The sequence below is a fragment of the Chaetomium fimeti genome (genome assembly GCF_033439085.1).
Source record: "Chaetomium fimeti strain CBS 168.71 chromosome Unknown B0H64scaffold_3, whole genome shotgun sequence".
Taxonomy (NCBI): Eukaryota; Fungi; Ascomycota; class Sordariomycetes; order Sordariales; family Chaetomiaceae; genus Chaetomium; species Chaetomium fimeti.
In genome coordinates this window covers 3826980-3845133 of record NW_026944331.1, presented here as the reverse complement: position 1 = coordinate 3845133, position 18154 = coordinate 3826980, and the positions used below count along the sequence as shown (strand labels likewise).

General features: G+C 57.4%; 7 protein-coding genes across 7 annotated transcripts; 3 read left to right on the top strand and 4 right to left on the bottom strand.

Annotated features, from left to right (window-relative positions):
- Positions 1-273: 273 nt before the first annotated feature.
- On the bottom strand, positions 274-3741 carry B0H64DRAFT_132816 (rRNA-processing arch domain-containing protein). The gene is made up of 2 exons (XM_062798156.1): positions 628-3741; positions 274-564 (listed from the first exon to the last, which is right to left on the bottom strand). Exons 1-2 carry the CDS (start codon positions 3660-3662, stop codon positions 384-386), a joined length of 3216 nt encoding a protein of 1071 aa, XP_062661373.1. The 5' UTR covers positions 3663-3741; the 3' UTR covers positions 274-383.
- Positions 3742-3849: 108 nt separating this feature from the next.
- B0H64DRAFT_132777 (uncharacterized protein) lies at positions 3850-6063 on the top strand. The gene is made up of 3 exons (XM_062798153.1): positions 3850-4134; positions 4258-4961; positions 5026-6063. Exons 1-3 carry the CDS (start codon positions 4038-4040, stop codon positions 5962-5964), a joined length of 1740 nt encoding a protein of 579 aa, XP_062661372.1. The 5' UTR covers positions 3850-4037; the 3' UTR covers positions 5965-6063.
- B0H64DRAFT_132786 (nucleoside phosphorylase domain-containing protein) lies at positions 6064-7357 on the bottom strand. The gene has a single exon (XM_062798154.1). It carries the CDS (start codon positions 7234-7236, stop codon positions 6163-6165), a length of 1074 nt encoding a protein of 357 aa, XP_062661371.1. The 5' UTR covers positions 7237-7357; the 3' UTR covers positions 6064-6162.
- Positions 7358-7802: 445 nt separating this feature from the next.
- On the top strand, positions 7803-10194 carry B0H64DRAFT_441282 (uncharacterized protein; the record flags this gene model as incomplete). The annotated part of the gene is made up of 2 exons (XM_062806557.1): positions 7803-7823; positions 7897-10194. 2 exons carry the CDS (start codon positions 7803-7805, stop codon positions 10192-10194), a joined length of 2319 nt encoding a protein of 772 aa, XP_062661370.1.
- Positions 10195-10362: 168 nt separating this feature from the next.
- On the top strand, positions 10363-11952 carry B0H64DRAFT_339867 (3-oxo-5-alpha-steroid 4-dehydrogenase-domain-containing protein). The gene is made up of 2 exons (XM_062801216.1): positions 10363-11033; positions 11094-11952. The coding sequence occupies exons 1-2, from the start codon at positions 10772-10774 to the stop codon at positions 11780-11782; spliced, it is 951 nt and encodes a 316-aa protein (XP_062661369.1). The 5' UTR covers positions 10363-10771; the 3' UTR covers positions 11783-11952.
- B0H64DRAFT_473903 (uncharacterized protein) lies at positions 11946-13441 on the bottom strand. The gene has a single exon (XM_062808021.1). The coding sequence runs from the start codon at positions 13166-13168 to the stop codon at positions 12047-12049; it is 1122 nt and encodes a 373-aa protein (XP_062661368.1). The 5' UTR covers positions 13169-13441; the 3' UTR covers positions 11946-12046.
- A 12-nt stretch (positions 13442-13453) lies between these two features.
- B0H64DRAFT_132767 (RAM signaling pathway protein-domain-containing protein) lies at positions 13454-17008 on the bottom strand. The gene is made up of 3 exons (XM_062798152.1): positions 16579-17008; positions 16415-16526; positions 13454-16357 (listed from the first exon to the last, which is right to left on the bottom strand). The coding sequence occupies exons 1-3, from the start codon at positions 16914-16916 to the stop codon at positions 13838-13840; spliced, it is 2970 nt and encodes a 989-aa protein (XP_062661367.1). The 5' UTR covers positions 16917-17008; the 3' UTR covers positions 13454-13837.
- Between the last annotated feature and the right edge of the window lie 1146 nt (positions 17009-18154).

The window sequence follows — 18154 nt, the reverse complement described above, 5'->3', positions numbered from 1 at the left end:
TTGGTAGCCGGTGGTTTTTGTAGCAGGTTAATTTGATACCCCTCACGATAGCGAACAATCGAGAGAATAACAGCAAATGGGTGATGGCGCGCTGTCCAGCGGCCGTGTTGATTCCAACGAGCCTCGGGAAGATAGGCTTGGGGAAGACTGCATCACCTGCCATCTAGCAAGGAGCCTACTCCCCACGCAACTCAAGACAGAGCTGGCCCTACCTACCTGTCCCAGCTAACAAGACACGGCTACCCGAAACCTACAGCTACCCACAACTCTATCTAAAATAATTAACATGAAGACTGCACCGTCGAAGTCCATGGTATTCATTTTCCCAACCACAACCACACCCCAAACGCCGAACGACCCCACCGTAATGCAATCAATGACAATTACAGATACAAGCTGTTGAACGAGACGATATCCCTCCTGATCTTGGACAGGCTCAGCTCAAACTTGTCCTTGAGCTCCTCGCTGCCCATGACCTTGGCGGCCTCGGCCATCTGCCGGAGCAGCTCCTCCAAACGGCGGAACAACCGGATCAACGAACCCTCATAGGCGTTGGTCATTTTGCTACACCACACCAGTCAGCATCAAACTAACACGATCACAGGAAAAGGGGAGAAAAAAACATACCAGATATCTGCAAACGGCTTCCCCTCAGCCCACGCCAGCACCGTCTCCATCAGCTGCCACTTCAAGCTCTGGACATACTCATCCTCATTAACCTCCATCTTGCTCTCGGCGCTGACCTTGGCAATGACACGGGCCTGGGCCTGGATGGTGCGGAAGGGCTTGGCGAGCTCCTCCTTCAGCTCGGCGGTCTCGACCTTCTCGTCAAAGATGAAGACGCTCAGGACGCAGGCGCACAGCTCCGGGCTGAGCTCGTTGAAGAAGCGGTTGAAGAGCAGCTCGGCGAGCAGCAGCTCGTGGCCCTCGGTCGACGAGATCTCGCACGCCACGCGCGCCTTCATCTCGACCACTTCCGTCTCGTTGATGAACCCCAGCCGCCGCAGCACCCGCTTGCGCGACTTGAGCTCGTCGAGCTGCGAGACGCTGTGCGTCTTCATGAGCGCCCGCTTCTTCTCCTTGATCTTGTCGGCCAGGGCGAGCTTGGTGTCGAGCTTGTCCCAGAGCTGTTCGAGGAGCGGCGAGTTGTGCAGGGGGTTGGCGATGAGGCGGGATTCGAGGACCTCGATCTTGCGGAGGAGTTGCTTGAAGGAGTCGTCGGTGATGCCCATGTTCTCGAGCGGGTCGACGACCGGCATGCCGTCGGGGAAGCGCCGCTTGGCCTCCTCGAGCATCTTGCCCGTTGTGTCGCGCTCTTCCCAGGTCTTGAGCTTCTTTGATACATGCAAGCGAATTTGACCAATGGTCTTCATGCAGTTGAGGAGACAGGGGACGACCTCCCACCTGCCCGTATCGCCGGGCTTCGCCGGATGGACGCCCTCGGGCACGGCGGTGTCTCCCTTGAAGTTTGTTCTTTCTATACTGTCCGTCGAGACTCTCAGTAGCGCGTCGATAATGTAGGATTCCTGCGGCGGATAATCGGGTTGCCCCATCTTGGGTGCCTTGCGGGGCGTGAAATCAACGACCACACCCCAGCCATAGTTGGCGCCGCCCGGTGTCTCAATCTCGACCGGCCGGCCTGGCTTCATGTACTTGATGCAGTAGTTCGGGTGCTGCATCACGGCGATCATATCCTTCTGGTATCCGTCGAGTTGCTGGCGGATGGCGCGGTAGTCTTTGACGGTGGCCTCGTCGGGAATGATCATGCCGTCTCGCTCCTGTTGCAGGCTGGCAAGGTCCCGCTCCAGCTGCGGCACGCTGGAAGTGTTTTGGAACTGGAAGAAGCACCGCTCGAGCATGAACTCGGGGGAGATGGCCTCGATACGCAGCAAGTTCAAAATCATGTTGTACCCCAGGTGGAACGCCGAGTTGAGTCGGTCCTGGTGGCCAACAACGACGCTCCTAGCCACATCGGGCTCGAGCTTGTCGTCGATCATCATGATGACGATACCTCGGTCGTCGAGACCACGGCGACCAGCTCGCCCTGCCATCTGGATGTATTCGGACGAGGTGAGCGGCCGGCGCTGGACGCCGTCCCATTTCGTAACCTGGGTGAAGACGACGGTCCTCGCGGGCATGTTGAGGCCAATGGAGAAGGTCTCGGTCGCAAACAGGACCTTGATCAAGCCTTCCTGGAACAGAATCTCGATGGTCTCCTTGAGGATGGGCAACAAGCCAGAGTGATGGACACCGATGCCCTTTCGTAGCAAGGGGAGAATGTTGGAGATCTGGGGCAAGTTCTTGTCCTCGTCGGATAACGAATTTAGCGCATTTTCGAACACACTGTTGACCATTGCCTCCTCGTCGGCGGCGTTGAACTTCATAACTGAAGTCTTGAGCGCCATCTGCTCGCATTCGCGCTTGGCAAAGTTAAAGACGATTACGGGTTGAAATTTCCTCTTGATGATCATCTTGATGACTTTGGCGATGTCGGACTTCTCGTCAGGTGCGTCACCGCCCTTGTTCGTCTTCTTGTTCTTCCCCTTGCCTTTCTGTTTGGCGCTCCAGTCGGCAGGATCGGAACCCTTCTTGCTCTCGATGGCGGCCATGGCCTCGTTGAAGTTGTGCTCTTTGAAGTTGCCTTTCTCATCGACGATGAGGTAAATGCCGTTGGTGCCGGCCGGGAAGAAGTAGTTCTGCAGCGGTGTCGGTCGGAAATCCGTGTAGACGACGTGGCAGGCTTGCCGGTGAATCTTGGCGATCCACTCGGCGAACTGGAAGGCGTTGGGGATGGTGGCCGACAGGAAGACATATCTAACCTTGTCCGGGAGGAGGATGATGGTTTCCTCCCAGACGACACCGCGGGTCTTGTCGCGCATGTAGTGGATCTCGTCGAAGACGACCCAGGCCACCTCGCGCATGATCTCGGACCCGCGATAGAGCATGGACCGCAGAATCTCGGTCGTCATAACCAGGCAGCTGGCGGTCGGGTTGATGGTAACGTCGCCCGTCATCAGACCAACGTCGCCAAAGTCGGCTTGGAAGTCTCGGTATTTCTGATTGCTGAGCGCCTTGATGGGACTCGTGTAGATGACCCTCTGGTTTCTCTTGAGGCACTGGGCGATGGCGTACTCGGCAACGACCGTTTTACCGGCACTGGTGTGGGCCGAAACGAGCACGCTCTCTCCGCGCTCGATGGAGGCAACGGAGAGGGCTTGGAAGGGGTCGAGCCTGAACGGGTACGTCCTCGCGGGGTCGGCGGGGGCCTTGTGCTCTGAAAGGGGGATGTACTCGTAGTCAAGGTCTGGTGGTAGGGCGACTTGGTGTTGGATGTTGTGAGATAGGACGAGCGCGCCCTCGTCTGTTGAGGGTGCGAAGCCCTGGGCAGCGTTGACCTCTCTGGACTCGGCCGTCTCGAACGTGTCGGTGATGATGGGCTCAGCTTCGTCCTCCATTTTCCGCCTTTTGCTATCGGCTGGCCCTTCTGCATCCACATTTTCCTCCTCGTCCGCGGAGTGCATCTCTTCCTCTTTGATCACGGCCGAGTTGTTGTTCTTGTCGTTGTTTTCGTTGTCGACATCGTCCGTCATTTCGACATCGGCGTCGGCCTTGCGCTTGGGAGCGCGAGGCTGCTCCTCGAACACAGCGAAGAGGTCATCCATGATGACTGCCGACACTCATACGCTGGGGTCGAAATGGGTGCCGGGTGGATAATGCTGCGCCGAAAGTTGCTCTGGGACGCGGCAATCGAACAAAAAAAAGTCGAAGTTCCCAAGTTCCCCACTTTTCTGCCGGCAGCTCGCCCGCCTTGCATTGGCTCAAAGGCGGTGAGAAACACGACTCCACCAACCAACCCAACATGGAAGCAGCAAACTGAACGCTGAATGTTTTCCGTACATGGATATGTTTTCGTCCTTCCTTCCCTCCGTACCCAATGAACGGATCCACATTCCCTGTTTTCTGGCTCGGTCAGCACTAAGTCACGGCCCCAAAACAACTACGTAGATGGCAGCTACGACTTGTGGGCAGCGGTGACCATGGCCATGACCATGACTGACGGCGGCCATCTGGCCCTTTACCCACGCTGTAGCATTTGCGCATACAAGGTATCGAGGCACGAACGGGTAATCGCACGTATGTGAGCTTGACCTTATTTGTTGCCCATCTGCGCTCCCAAGTTTGGGTAGTTATATTCGTCACACTCGGTCTCATGCCGAGTTCTAATCTGCTGTAACTAAACTATCTTACCTCCCTTAGTCTTTGGGAACCATGATTCGACATCTTACCGCGGTCACACTAGACCCTTCCCTTTTCCTCGGGCGGGGGGCATCATCACCAGGGTCAATGGCCGTGAATTGTGCCGCTATCCCGATTGTAAGAGATGTGCCGTTTCACCCGAGTTCACTCTTAGTCACCATGACTGCTTCGAGGTCTTCCGGCAACAATGCTCTGTCAGTGCCTCGGTCGCTTTGGACCGTCTCTGGATCTTGACTACGTGGAAGAAACCCTGGGATGGAGCGCAGCCTCGCCATTTCCCGATCCCGATGGTGGACAGGGACACACTGAGGACGATATCTCGCTTCTGCGGATTGCCGCACCTATACACACTGCCGCTGGAGCTGCTTGAGATGATCCGCCAACACACCAAGGACTCGTTTGTGTGGAGATGCATCCCGGTAGTACAGTTAGCTGACTGTGCGTCGGCTCTAAATCCGGAGCCGCTCTTCACCTTCCCGCTTCGAGATATTCTCTCTTGGGAGCGTGGCGGGAAGCTTGAACGGGTCATGGAAACCTGGTCACCATCACCACCACCGATACTGAGGTTGACCGTCGACCCTCTTGGCATTAGCAAAGTCGAACGCCTCCCTGACCCGCCTAGATATACAGGCGAATGTGCTAGTCACCTCGCCTTTATCGTCGAAGATGGGACCTTCATTCCTGAGGCGGTGGCACAGTTCAAGGTAGGCCTCTGGCATGTATCTTATTTTGGGTATCGTATACTAACAATCCTGTTTACTTTCACAGTACGGACGGCTCCGCCTTGGTTTGCCCGTTTGGCTCCGGACGATTCCCATTTGGAACACTCCCACGCCGCCGTCCTTAGCTCTTTGCAAAGCCTATCCCAACGATCTTACTTCGTGCCATATCTTCCATACGGTAGAGATGGACAAGATAAAAGGCATTACTTTCTTTTTCTCCGGAGGCAAGCTGTTTGGAATCAATGTCCACCACTCAGACAAGTCGTGCGCCATCGACACTTTTGCAACTCTTCCTGGCCGACTTCGCTGGGGCATTGTGTGGATCTATTTGCCGATATCACAGCACGACCCTGTCCTCGTTCTCGGTATCCGGGAAACAGAGAGATTTCAGAATGTCCTCGTCAGGACGGCGCTCATGGGCGACATCATCGTTGCCTCAAAATTCGCAACCCGAAGAGTGGTAAAGGACCGATGTCTAGCCATATCGGCTCCAGTGACAATGGTTTACAGTGAACCGAAGGAAGGACGCCCGATCCGTTTCTTCGGCTCCCGCTGCGCCCCGCCCTTGGATCAGCCTCGTCCCGCGCCATTCTTGTTGGAAGATCCCGGCTTCTGGCCAGTTTTTGGCGATGCGTACTTCTCATGGGCCCCTCTGTCCGGTGTTTCGTCAACCGTGGTCTTTTACGACCAGGACACCGGGTTCTGCCGAGGTATCCTGTTTCACTACCTGAATGGGGGTGTCCGGGCGGTTGGCCAGTGCCGTCTAGGGGTAGACCCGACAGAGAATGTTGCCCGGCCAGTCCAGCTTTGTTACCGACGCGATTCGCCTGCTGTGGGGCCCAGCGGGGTGACGCAGGTGGAGTTTACGCAACACGACATACAGACGCATCGCGAGGGGTGGGAGTTTCGCTCAATGAGGGGGGTTGTCAAGTTCTGGTTTACCACCACATCTTCGTATCTCGTTGTTCAAGATTGTGACGATTGAAAAACTGTTCATCATGACTATTCCTCGACAGACTGAAGGGCATTTTCTCTCGGAAACTCTTCTGTTCCGGTTTGTGAAGAAGACTCGGTAAACCCTCCTCAACTGACAAGACATGCAGCTCATGGGTGCTTATCAGTCATCCTCGGGGGATGACTGTGCCCGGCCGCTCTTATTCTTAGAGGATCGATGTTCGCCAAGCTAATTGAAGTTAAAGGTCGTTGGCCCCGAAAAAGACAACCCGGTTTGTACATTCCTACCGGAGATCGGGCCGTTGAAAACAAACCGCGCAGGCTCTTGTGGGGTGGGTTGGTGCCCAGACGCAACCGGTGCGGCGGCCATCGCGGGATTCTTGCTCGGGGGAGCGAATATCTCGCGCAAGATGGCCTTCGCGTACGCCGCAGCCATCGCCGCGGCGTAGGGCTGCCATTCCTTGTTCTTGCGCTCGTCCCCGTAGTCGCAAACGCCCCGGATGACCCCGACCCGGATGTGGTTCATCGTCCCGGCCGCCTCCATCTCGAGCCCGATGAGGTTGTACATATCTCGGAGCTCGTCCCGCTTCTGGGCGTGCCTCATCAGCTTGTCCCCCGACCCAATGGGCCCGTACCACACCCGGGTCCGCCCGGCATCCGGCCGCCATTCACGCTGTATTGGCTGCTCATCCGCCCCGTATAGAACGTCCCTGTCCTGGCCAGGATCGGTGAAATTGCCGGCTGTATGGCCCTTCTCTTTCATGCTTTGGTAGTATGGGAGGAACCTCCTCGCCTCGTTCGGGTGGTCAGCTTTGATCTTTCCGATCGCCGCCCGAACGATAGTATCCGTAGTCGCCAGCACATGGCCGGCGCGCAGGAGCTGGAGACCGCCTGCCCCGGCCTCCTTGCCCAAGTCATATGCTACTACCGCAGGGCTGCCGCCTTCGGGGAGCGCGACGAGTATATCCCCGAGGCGGATATCACGGGGGGGAGAGCACGATAGGTGGGGAAGGCCGGCGGCGACGCCAACGAGCAAGCCGAACCACAGGTGCGGGAAGCACTTCTTCACTTGGCTGGCGAGCGCGGCGGCCGACCCCGTGCCGTACTCCTGCCCCGCGGGTAGAGTCGCGAGGACGACGTTGTGCCCGCACACGTCGCCGGCGTAGAAGAGGTAGTCGTCGCCTTGGCTCGTCCGGAAGCCCCCGGGGTGTATGTTGTCGAACATGTGCAGCGCGGCTTGGGCTTCGATCTCGAGGGGCGCGATCCACGCGACGGTGTAGAGTGTGGGATCAAGTTCCGACATGTTTTTGAGGTTTATGGTGCGTGTTGATGGTTCATCATGGTTGCGTGCTTTATATGTATGATCTCCATGCTCACATATGCATGATCCTTGGGTTCGAGGCTGGGAGCCTTGTGGGATCCTCGTTGGGCTCCAAGACCGTAACCTGCCGCTTCAGCCCTTTTCATTGGTGCTGCAACGACGACACTCTCAGCTGCGCCCCAACTCCATCTGCTTCTGTTATTTCGACGTTCCTGGTGTCGTTCGGGAGTGAATTTGTCCACATGAGCCAGTGAAGCCCACCTGATGGAATGGATCGACTACCGACTACTTTTGGGTCAGTCGGCGGCAAGAATGTTATCGCCGGAACGAATGTCGCAGGGTCGTTAAACCTCACCATCAATAATTCAGGCAAGTTACTTCCCAACCCTTTTTGAGTCGAAGGTCTCACAGGTCGTAGATCGCGAAACCCCCGGTCCTTGCTACTCAATCCCGTTCCCGCAAAACGAAGGTGTTGTCCGTCGCACCGCCATCTCTAACCGGCTCGCCGCCTTGCTGCCCCCGTCCCGTGAATACCACAGCGCCGCCCTATGGGGCTTGGGCGGATCTGGGTATGGCTTTGCCCGCCAAATGAGCGGCGTACCGTGGTGATGCACGCTAACAACAAACAATAGAAAAACGCAGATCGCCCTCGACTACGCCTACCGCCGTTGCCACGATGACCCGACTTGCTCCGTTTTCTGGGTACACGCCGACAGTGAAACCTCGTTTGCTCAGGATTACAAGTTTATTGCCCGAAAGCTGAGACTCCCGGAAAGCCTCTCGGGCAATGATCTACTAATTGGAGTTCGCGAGGCGATTGAGACGAATGGGCGCTGGCTCTTGGTCATCGATAACGCGGACAACCTCCAGTTGTTCGGTGTACGAGACGCCCTACGGACTAGGGATCAAGATCAGACGGCAGACAAAACGGTCAACTTGGCCGAATTCGTCCCACGAGGTCCCGTAGGTACGGTGCTGTGGACAAGCCGCGACAAGGGGATCGGCAGCCTTGTCGGGGCCCAGCGGGCCATCGAAGTGGCCCGCATGACCGACGACGAGGCTATGGAGCTGCTCAAGTCCGTTGGAGATATCGACAACGGCGACCTGGACGGCGCCGCGGAACTACTTGCCGAGCTCGGTTGTCTCGCGCTCGCTCTGTCTCAGGCAGCCGCATTCATCCGGCGGATGGGGATCACCATAAGGCAGTACTTGTCACGACTGGCGAACCGTAAGAAGAGATGGAGGATGCTGCAGAAGTCTGTGCACGACCCACACCGAAGGGAGGGTTTGACAAACAGTATTCTGAAGACGTGGGATATCTCGATGGAACAGATCCGGCAGGAAAACGAGGTCGCGTTCGATATCCTGCATATACTTGCCTTTCTGGACAACCAGAATATTCCGTTCGATATACTCTACCGGGCTGTAACTCTTCGTACCGAGGGGGTTACGGATGACAACGAGGATGACAACGAAGACGACAACGAAGACGACAACAAGTACGACAACAAGGACGACAACAAGGAGGATGACGAGGACGACAGCGAGGATGACAACGAGGAGGATAACGAGGACGACAACGGGGACGACCACGAGGACGACCACGAGGACGACCATGAGGACGACAGCGAGGACGACCACGAGGACGACCACGAGGACGACAGCGAGGACGACCACGAGGAGGAAGCGCTCCTGGCCGCTGCCCGTCTCCAAGAATTCTCCTTTCTACACCGTCGCGCATCCGAGGGCAAGAGTTGGGCATACGAGATGCACAAGCTGGTGCAGGAGGCCGCCCTATACGCCTTGACCAGCGAGGACAGGCGAGAAGACCAAGTTTGGTATTCGACGTTAGCGCTTCGGGTCGTCGCCGACCTGTTCCCGGAAAGTAAACGGGAGCACTGGGAGGAATGCCAGAGATATGTGGCGCACGCACAGCGAGCGGCAGAATGGTCGGGTTTGTGTGGAGAGGGGATTCAAGCATCGGAGCTTTTGACCGAAGTATCGACCTACCAGCTCGAGTGCGGGACGATCGCCGCGAGGGTGCCGGTCGCAAAGCTGGGCTACGAACTTCGACTGAAGAAACTTGGCAAAAGCCACCATGACACAATCCACAGCTGGTTAATCGTCGCTGTGGCGTACTTTAATCAGGGGAGGTACACGGAGGCAGAAAAGATTGTCACAGAAGCCGTCGCGCTGCTGTGTGTTATTGCTGGTCAGAGGCACATCGCCACCATCTCGAATATGGAGTTCCTCGGCAGTATATACATCGAACAGGGGAGGTACGAGGAGGCAGAAAACATTCAAGTCGAAGCCCTCGCACTACAACGTGATACTTTTGGCGACAGGCACTCCAACACCATCAGGGGTATGGCGAAGCTCGCCAATATATACAATGGACAGGGGAGGGAGAAGGAGGCAGAGAAGATCCAAGTCGAGGCCCTCACATTACAACGTGATATTCTTGGCGAGAGGCACTCTGATACCATCTGGGGTATGGCGGGGCTTGCCCGTATATACTATAGTCAGGGGAGGAGCGAGCAGGCAGAGGAGTTAGGAACCAAAGCCCTCGCACTAGAGCGTGAAATTCTGGGCGAGAGGCACCTCAGAACCATCCAGTGTATGACTATCCTCGGCGCGATATACTACCAGCAGGGGAGGTACGAGAAGGCAGAGAAGCTCAAAGCTGAAGCCCTCGCACTATACCGTGGTATTTTGGGCGAGAGGCACCCCGAGACCATCCGGGTCATGGTACATCTGGCTTTCACCCACTATCGCCAGCAGCGCAGCTCTGAGGCCGTGGCTATGATGAGGGACTGTTCCGCCTTATACCACGAGACATTGGGGGTAGATCACCCTCAAACACGAGTTTGTCGCGAGCATTTGGAGAAGTGGGAGGAAGAGAGCGAGAAATCGGGGCCTTTGGCGGCTCGGGCTCCGTAAAGTACTGTATTCGTTGTTCTCCTTGAAAAATGGGTATATCGGCTTTTTATGTTTTGGTCTCATCCGCTGTCATACTCCCCACGGGAAAAAAAAGCCGGACTCTTGAGTGTTCAGTGTACGAAGGAGATACCGAGACATCGACCAAACTTCGACTGTTGGAACAAAACGAAAGCAATCCAAAACCCAAAAAGAAAAAAAAAAAGAAAAAAAAGAAAAAAGAAAAACCACATTAGCCCAATTTACTTTTCATTTTACTCAACATCTGTTATTTTATCCATTTCCCCCTGTTTCTTTCACTTAATTCTTGTTGCTTAGTTCCTCTTGTCCTTTGGCGTTGGGTTTCCGAGGCTTTTGGCCCAGCGGGTGCTGGGTATGTCACTAGGTACCTAACCCTGGACTCCTTTTCTGGGCCCACCCCCGGGCCCGCGCGGGTGCTCCGAGGTAACGACGGGGACGGACCCACTTCCAAAAATGTTGAGATGCGCTCAAGCAAGCAGTTCCTCAGCAGCTTCCCTTTCTTTTGTGTTTCGACCGGAATTGCTTACCACCCCGATTGAACCCACGGGTACGCACCGAAATGGCGACCAATTTGTCACTTAAGCTCACCAACCGAGCACCCAAGAAGCCGATCCGGAAGCTGCCAGCAACGGTCGAGCTGCCGCACGATGCCACCGTGGAGGACGCCAAGATGGTGATTGCTCGCCAGTCGGGCTTCACAGACTACAACCGCATCGGCTTGTTTGACCCGGTGTCCAAGCAGAATCTCAAAAACCGGAGGGCACTCGTCCGTGAGGAGGCTGGTGTTGCCTCTGCTGGCGAGCTGGTTGTCAAGGACCTCGGTACGCGACCCGCCATTCTTTCCGTATCAACACCGTCACCAGCCTGCTAACTTGGTGCAGGCCCCCAGGTCGCCTGGCGCACCGTCTTCGTCATCGAGTACTTCGGCCCGATCCTCTTCCACGCCCTCGTCCCCCTCGTCCGCCCGTACATCTACCTCATCCCGCCCTTTGCGTACAAGAGCGAGTCCGAGACGCCCATGACGCAGGTGCAATGGCTGCTGTTCGCCCTGTTCCACCTCCACTTCCTCAAGCGCGAGTTCGAGACCGTCTTCGTGCACAAGTTCTCGGCCAACACGATGCCCGCCCGCAACATCGTGCGCAACTCGGCCTTCTACTGGCTCATGGCCGGCCTGCTCTGCGCGCTCGACCTATACGCCCCCGGCAACCTGTCGGCCCGCGACGAGCTGGTGCCGCTCGACTACGTTGGCCTGGCCCTGTTCGCCGTCGGCGAGACGTGCAACTGGATCGTGCACCAACACCTAGCGGGCCTACGCAAGCCCGGCGGCACCGAGAAGGGGATCCCGAACTGCATCGGCAGCAGCCTCGTGACGAGCCCGAACTACATGTTCGAGGTCCTGGCGTGGGTGGGCGTGATCCTGATCAGCCGCAGCTGGGCCGTCGTGCTGTTCATCTGCACGGGCATCATCTACATGCGCAGCTGGTCGCGCGGCAAGGAGAAGGCGCTGCGCAACGAGTTTGGCGACCGCTACAAGAAGAAGCGGTACACCATGCTCCCGGGGTTGATCTGAGCTGGTGTTGGTGCTGCTGGTTGGTGACGGATGGGGTGTGGGGTGTATGATGGAGGATTGTACCGGATATATATAAAAGACCTGGCTGGATGTCCACCGGGGTGGCTATAGACTGGCAACCGGACCAAACTAATCGATTATTTACCGTTAAATATACATGGTTATTACCAAAAGAAGTGCTCATTTCTCATATCTCGTATCTCATAATTCGTGGCAATCTAAGTTATTCTACATCCGGTTCGTTTCTTCGTTCGCCGGGACTCCTCACTCGATCATAGTCCGTTCCCCCGGCGGCGACGCAGGCAACGGTATCATCTCAGGATGATGCCCATTGCTCATAACCACATCGCCCTCCCCATCCCTCTCTACCTCCCCATCTCTCTCGACCTCCCTATTACCGTTCCTGTCCATATCTCCCTCCCCACTCCCCTCCCCATCCTCCTCCCCTTCCCACTCACTCCCATCACTCCCATCACTCCACCCCTCACTCCCACTCCCACCCCCCTCACTCCCTTCATCACCACTCCCACTCCCATCCCCACCCCCCCCACCAGAACCTACCAACCGCAACGTCTCCTCCAAAATCACAAACTCCCTCTCCAACATCTCCGCCCAATTCTGCACATTCCCAATCTCCTTCACCCGCCGCGCGTGGGTCTCCGCCAGCCGGCCCAGCCGCCCATTCTCGCGCGCCAGCCCCGCCGTCGCCCGCGCCACCTCGCGCTCTTGCCGCTCGATCGCCGCGTTGTTGGCGTGCAGCTGGGCGGCGCGGGCGCCGAGCTCGCGGTCTAGTTGGTTGCCGATGGATGCGAGGACTGCGGTGCGGGCTTGGGTGATGGTTAGTTCGGAGGGTTGGGGTTGGGGTTGTGTGTTTAGGATGGGGGGTTGGTTGGGGTTTGGAGGGAGGGTGTTTAGGTTTGGAGGGATAGCGGCGGCGGCGGCGGCGGCGGCGGTTGTTGTTGCTGCTGTTGTGGGGGTTGGGGGGTGGGTTGCTGTTGTGGTGCTGGTGTTGGTGGTGGTGCGGGAAGTTGTGCTCGGGGTGGTGGTGGAGATGGAGGCCGCGGTGGCTGCCGTGCTGGAGGGGGGAGGAGAGTGGTGTTGCGCCGTGGCGGAGGTTGATACAGATACAGAGACGGAGGAGGAGGCGACGGAGGGGGCGCTGGCGGGGTTGAAAGTCTTTGTTTTTGGCTTTGGTTTGGGGCTTGAGGAACCGGAGAGGAGAGATGAAAAGAGACTGGCTGGTCTCGAGGCACCGCTCGTCTGTGAATTGCCAATAAATGTAGGTGAGGATGCCGTCGCTGTCGTGTTGGTGACGGACGGCGCCGAGGGTTGCCCCCGGCTGATGGAAGCCGGTGTGAGCCGAATTGGCGCTGCTGCAGACGGCATCGTGATGGTATTTGTTTGTTTTTCGTCTTTCCTTGGGGGAGTGAGCCTAATCAACTCAATCGGAAACGTGCATAAGCGTGCGTCAGCGCTGAACTATGCATTCATCGAGCGAGTCGTTTCGGTTTCGCAGCATGAAGAATTGAACGTGGGTGAGACGGGTTGATGCGGGGTGATTGTGATGGAGTGGCTGCAGTATTCCGTCACTAACTCATGGCCAGCCAGCCACCATGTGACGAGCGCACTCGATTAAATTCTGGGGAGTCCGATTCGACAATATCAAGAACGGGAGCACACTCTCACGTCACCAACATGCTACTCGAGCAATGATCGACTCCATTGACTACTACACGCTGAACGAACACGGCCGTTACTCAAGACTGCCCACCAAAGACCCGATCCAGTCTCAACCAACCATGCATCCAGCCGACAAGACATTATGGATATCCTATGCCGCCAACCAAACCCGCCATGCCCCGACGCCATGCACCGCACCAAGGACACCAAGGACGCTGATTTCAAGACCACGCAGGAAAAGCCCCAGCCAAACACCAGCCAACATATCCCAAAAATTACATTCCAATCATCCATCCATCCATCTATCCCGGACCCATCCGTATCTATATCATCCCATCCCATCCCATCCCATCCCAATTCAACCCAACCCCCCAACTAAAACCCACCAACCTTCATATTCCCCCCACCATTCAACCTAAACGGCAACGGCCCCAACGGCCCGGACGGACTGAGCGCCGAGCTCGGCGTAACAATCCCATCGTGCGACGACCCCAGACTGCTCATCGAATTCAAGCTCGACGCCGTCAGACTCGCCGTCGAGCTAGAATTCATCGTCCCGCTGCGCGACGACACGCCATTGAACCCGCCGCCCAACCCACTGCCGCCACCACCACTGCTCCCGCCACCCCCGCTGCCGCCCATGGACGAGAGCAGCGTATCGGAGCGGTCGCGCTCAAAGACGCCTGAGAAAGCCAGCGAGAAGGACGCGCTCTGCGGGGTGGAGGGGACGGTGGCCTGGACGGCCGGGCCGAGGGCGGCGCTCTGCGGGGTCATGGGCATCTGGACGGGGGTGGCCACGGCGTGGGAGTGAGCGTGGCCGTGGCCGTGACCGTGGGGGTGGACGGCGGCGATGTAGGGGGAGGCGAGGGGCTCGGAGCCCGGGTGGCGGAGGAAGTAGGACCAGGGGGACGACATCATTAGGTCGCACGTGTCCTTCATGCTCTTCTGGATGGGCCGCAGGCGGGCCTTGGTGTCGAGGGGCAGCTGCACGTCGCTCTGCAGCTGCATGATCTTCTTGATCAGCACGTACCACGAGTCGATGAAGCTGTTGCAGAGCCGCCAGAAGGACGGCTGCGTGCGGATCCCGGGCTCCTTGAGCTTGATGGATGAGAGTCGCGCCTTGAGGACCTCGGTCTGCTGGATCGACGTGTTGCACTTAGCGACGAGCGCCTTCCAGCACTGGATGAGATGGTCCGGCGAGCGCTGTGTGGTGGTGGTCCGCATCGAAGACATGAATTGTGTGTTCATTGTTGGTAAGACCTGCATGACCAGTTCTGTTGTTTTGTGGAGAGAGAGGAATATCCTCTCGAACAGGCGGTCTTCCTCGGTGAAGTCCGCCGACAGATTTCGAGTGCCAGTCGTGCTAGTAGACGCAAATGACTCGCCCGACCGCGGCGTGGCGGCCCCTACCATTGCCGACCGGCCTGAGCCGTTAATGTAGGGTATCGAGACATCCGTGGCAACACGTAGGTTGCTCGGGTTGTAAACAAAGGTGCCGTTTCGAGATCTATTCAAAATTCGATCGGCCGTCGGCGTGACCGAGTTTTCGCGCGAATGGGGCCGGATCGTCTCCCCCAAATCAGGTCGGCTGAAGGACGGAACGGACCGATGGTTGCCTTCCGCCGCAAGCTGCGTGCATGTTACACGCAGCTCCATGATGCTATTATAGAGCTGCGTCAACAGGGTACGGATATATCGCGGGTCGCCGTTATCCAAAAACAGGTCGACGTTGCCCATCAGCAGTGAACACACGTGCGTGTAGGCGTTGATGAGCGTGAGGCAAGCCCGCTGGACGTTCTCGTTTTCCTTCTGGCCGAACCCGTCCTGCGCCTGTTCGTGCTGCTGGATCTCCAGTTCTAGCTGCTCGACATGAGCGTTTGTGTTGTAAAAAACGATTTCGAGGTTCGATCGGCGGGACGTGCCGTCGTTGGTGAGACCGACTAGCAACGCCTGGATCATGGGGTGAATCTGGAAGATGGAGTAAAGAATGCCCTTGGCAGCCTCCAGCACCGGGTCAAAGGCCTTGGAGTCGCGTCGCCTCTCCGGCAAGATGGAGAGCCTGCGGATGTATACGGGCCGCTGCAGTGCGGGTTCGGCCGGGCTGCCCATATTGGGGCTCTTGACCTGCATAGATGCCCCGTTGCCCTGCATGGCCGAACCGTGGCTGAGCCCGCGGTAATGGCTGAACCGGTTGTTGACCTCGATCTCTTCGAGCGTGCTGAGCTCAGACCTCTTGGACACCATGCCCATGCGGCGCGACCTGCTTTCGGATCGCTCCCGGCTCGAAGTCTGGATGATGGTCTCCGAGTTGCTGCGCACCCGCTCGTTGGGGTTGCCGATGGTCAGCGGCATGACCCCTGGCCTGCGCTGCGCCGTGTTCTGTTGCGAGAGCCCACGGTAGTGTGAACGGGTCGGAATCGGTGGGGGTCGGGGAAGGGCGGGGGACCGGACGTCGTTGATGTCACTGCCGTTGACCTTGATCGGAAATCTGCCACTAAAGACCCGCTTGATCGTTGGTCGCGGGGTTTCGGTCCCCTCCGAGGTGCCATCGCTGGGCGAGTCCGCGCGACCGCTGGCTTCCTGCTTTAAAAACTTCTTGATAACCGCCGTGGCAGCGACTTCGGTAAGCTCGGTCTCTCTTCCCGGGCCATCACCTTGTCCTCCTCCCGTTCCTTGCACTTGTAGTATTTCCGGCGGGGGGTATTTCAGCGGATTCCCCTCCAGCTTCACCACTGATAATGACGGCATGTCGGCGAGGCAGAGTGGCAGATGTGTGATTTTGTTTTTCGGTATCGAGAGCACCTTGAGAGATGACAGCTTGACGATCTCGGGCGGCAAAACTTGCAACATATTTCGGCCCAGATCGAGAATTTCGAGCGACTTCAGATCGCAGAGCTGAAATTGCTCGGTCAGCACCTGTGCATCCCTGTCCCGTCACCAATTGATACTCACTGCAAGCGGGAACTCTTTTATCCTGTTTTGCCGAACATTAAGATATCGCAATGAGGTGCATTCGGAGAACCTGGCCGGGAAGGTTTGCAAGTAGTTGTGGGACAGCGCAAGCCTGTTGCGACGCATTAGAGGAGGGCGAGTCAGCCCGAGGCAAGGGGCCCTACCGCTCCAATTCATCTTTGATCACGTCCACGATTTCCTCCGGCAGCATCTGTATCTTCTTCCGGCTCAGGTCGATGGTGAGGCCAGGTTTGAGGGTGTTGCTGACCCCGCTGGCCTCGGCTGCCTTGGCCTCATTCTCGTGGGCCGTCCGCATCGCCTCTCTCGCCACGGCAAGGACCTGGTTCGGGGAGATGGGCTGCCCCGCCGAAAGATTCGAAGACGAGGGCACATCGCGAAGGCTGGGGACAGGAGGCGGCGGCGTCGGGTTCGCGAGTGCTGCGGCAGCGATAGCCCGACGGGCCTGCGCCGGATTATCGGGCAGCCCTCGTGGGAAGTCCATCGAGACGGCCCTTGGGTGAATCGATCGCCGTACGGTTCTCGGCCGAGCAGGATTGCGACGGGGAGAGACGGGGAGTAAGGCGGACTCGATTTCGTCTTTTGAAAGGGCACTTCCGCTGTCGGAGAACCAGGAGATGGAGATTTTAAGCCGGAGGGCGAGGTGGTGACAGCCGGTCGGACGGGTTCATGGCGAGACCAACCTCCTTGCGGTCGGGACAGGGGGGCCCAGGGAGTGACCCAGGCGGTGAACAACAAGTCGACCGCTCAAGGCGCAGCAAACGGCGCGTTTATTTTAGCGTCCGGCGGCGGCGGCGGCGATGTCGAGAAAGGGAGTCGATGGGAGGATTGCAAGCAGTGCGCCGTCGGATCAAAAATTGCTTTGCCTTGTCTGAACTCTGGGTTGCCGTCTCGGGCCCCATGTCAGGTAGCAAAACGCCCAACATAGGGGTTAGTGTAGGGGCACGTTGGGGTGCATGTCACAAATAGACAAGGGTTGTGCAGCCTGCGCGCTCAGCATCAAGGTGGGACGGCTAAAGACCCCGCTTTCTGTGGCCCGTGCCGTGCCATTCCTCCCAACATGGGCGTGTTTCTAGCATCCATCTCGCCAAACGCCTCGCAGCAGGGTTAGCGTGCCTCAAAAATGCAAGGGAACAAATCGCTCCAGACGTCACCACCACAGAAGCACTGGGGACGCACGCGCAATCAACACTGTGAGAGTAACATTGATTGGCTGTGGGGAGAGTCACATCTGAGAGCGGGCAACCACACAACGCCAAAAGTTTCGATGTGAAACGAAACAGACGCGAAGCTGGGTACGGAGGATTCCCGATGGATGGGCGTCGATTGGGTGCTGCATCCTTTTCTCCTTCCGCGCGTGGAGTTGTATTCGTATTCTTCTCTCCATCCGACCACCGATCGGTGTTCTGTGGTAGGAGGACCTTGGCAAGCGCAAGTTCATCTGCTGTGAGCTGCGGACTTGCATCTCGATGCGGACATGGCTCTCGTGTCACCCCATAGCTAATGAATCGACTGACAATCTCGTGCTCTTGAAGATTATCACACCCTCTCGACCGGAGTTTGCCGTTGGTAGTTGAGTTGTGGAAAATGGAACACAAATAGTTGGGCGTTTCTTGGCAGGGGTTCCAGGCCCAGGGGGAGGCGATTCTCTCCGAACAGTTCGGCTTCCGTCTCGAGTTCTCAATGGTGTCACAGGAACAGGAAAGACCCGATCAGAGATCA

Excerpts from the sequence above, each read along its gene's own strand:
- B0H64DRAFT_132816 (XM_062798156.1), bottom strand. The coding sequence starts at position 3,662 with ATGGATGACCTCTTCGCTGTGTTCGAGGAGCAGCCTCGCGCTCCCAAG. Across the intron at positions 565-627 it reads AAGCCGTTTGCAGATATCTG|CAAAATGACCAACGCCTATG; the intron begins GTATGTTTTTTT and ends GGTGTGGTGTAG.
- B0H64DRAFT_132777 (XM_062798153.1), top strand. The coding sequence starts at position 4,038 with ATGGCCATGACCATGACTGACGGCGGCCATCTGGCCCTTTACCCACGC. Across the intron at positions 4,135-4,257 it reads GCACGAACGGGTAATCGCAC|TCTTTGGGAACCATGATTCG; the intron begins GTATGTGAGCTT and ends TACCTCCCTTAG. Across the intron at positions 4,962-5,025 it reads AGGCGGTGGCACAGTTCAAG|TACGGACGGCTCCGCCTTGG; the intron begins GTAGGCCTCTGG and ends TTACTTTCACAG.
- B0H64DRAFT_132786 (XM_062798154.1), bottom strand. The coding sequence starts at position 7,236 with ATGTCGGAACTTGATCCCACACTCTACACCGTCGCGTGGATCGCGCCC.
- B0H64DRAFT_339867 (XM_062801216.1), top strand. The coding sequence starts at position 10,772 with ATGGCGACCAATTTGTCACTTAAGCTCACCAACCGAGCACCCAAGAAG. Across the intron at positions 11,034-11,093 it reads GCTGGTTGTCAAGGACCTCG|GCCCCCAGGTCGCCTGGCGC; the intron begins GTACGCGACCCG and ends AACTTGGTGCAG.
- B0H64DRAFT_473903 (XM_062808021.1), bottom strand. The coding sequence starts at position 13,168 with ATGCCGTCTGCAGCAGCGCCAATTCGGCTCACACCGGCTTCCATCAGC.
- B0H64DRAFT_132767 (XM_062798152.1), bottom strand. The coding sequence starts at position 16,916 with ATGGACTTCCCACGAGGGCTGCCCGATAATCCGGCGCAGGCCCGTCGG. Across the intron at positions 16,527-16,578 it reads ATCAAAGATGAATTGGAGCG|GCTTGCGCTGTCCCACAACT; the intron begins GTAGGGCCCCTT and ends GCGTCGCAACAG. Across the intron at positions 16,358-16,414 it reads TAAAAGAGTTCCCGCTTGCA|CTCTGCGATCTGAAGTCGCT; the intron begins GTGAGTATCAAT and ends GAGCAATTTCAG.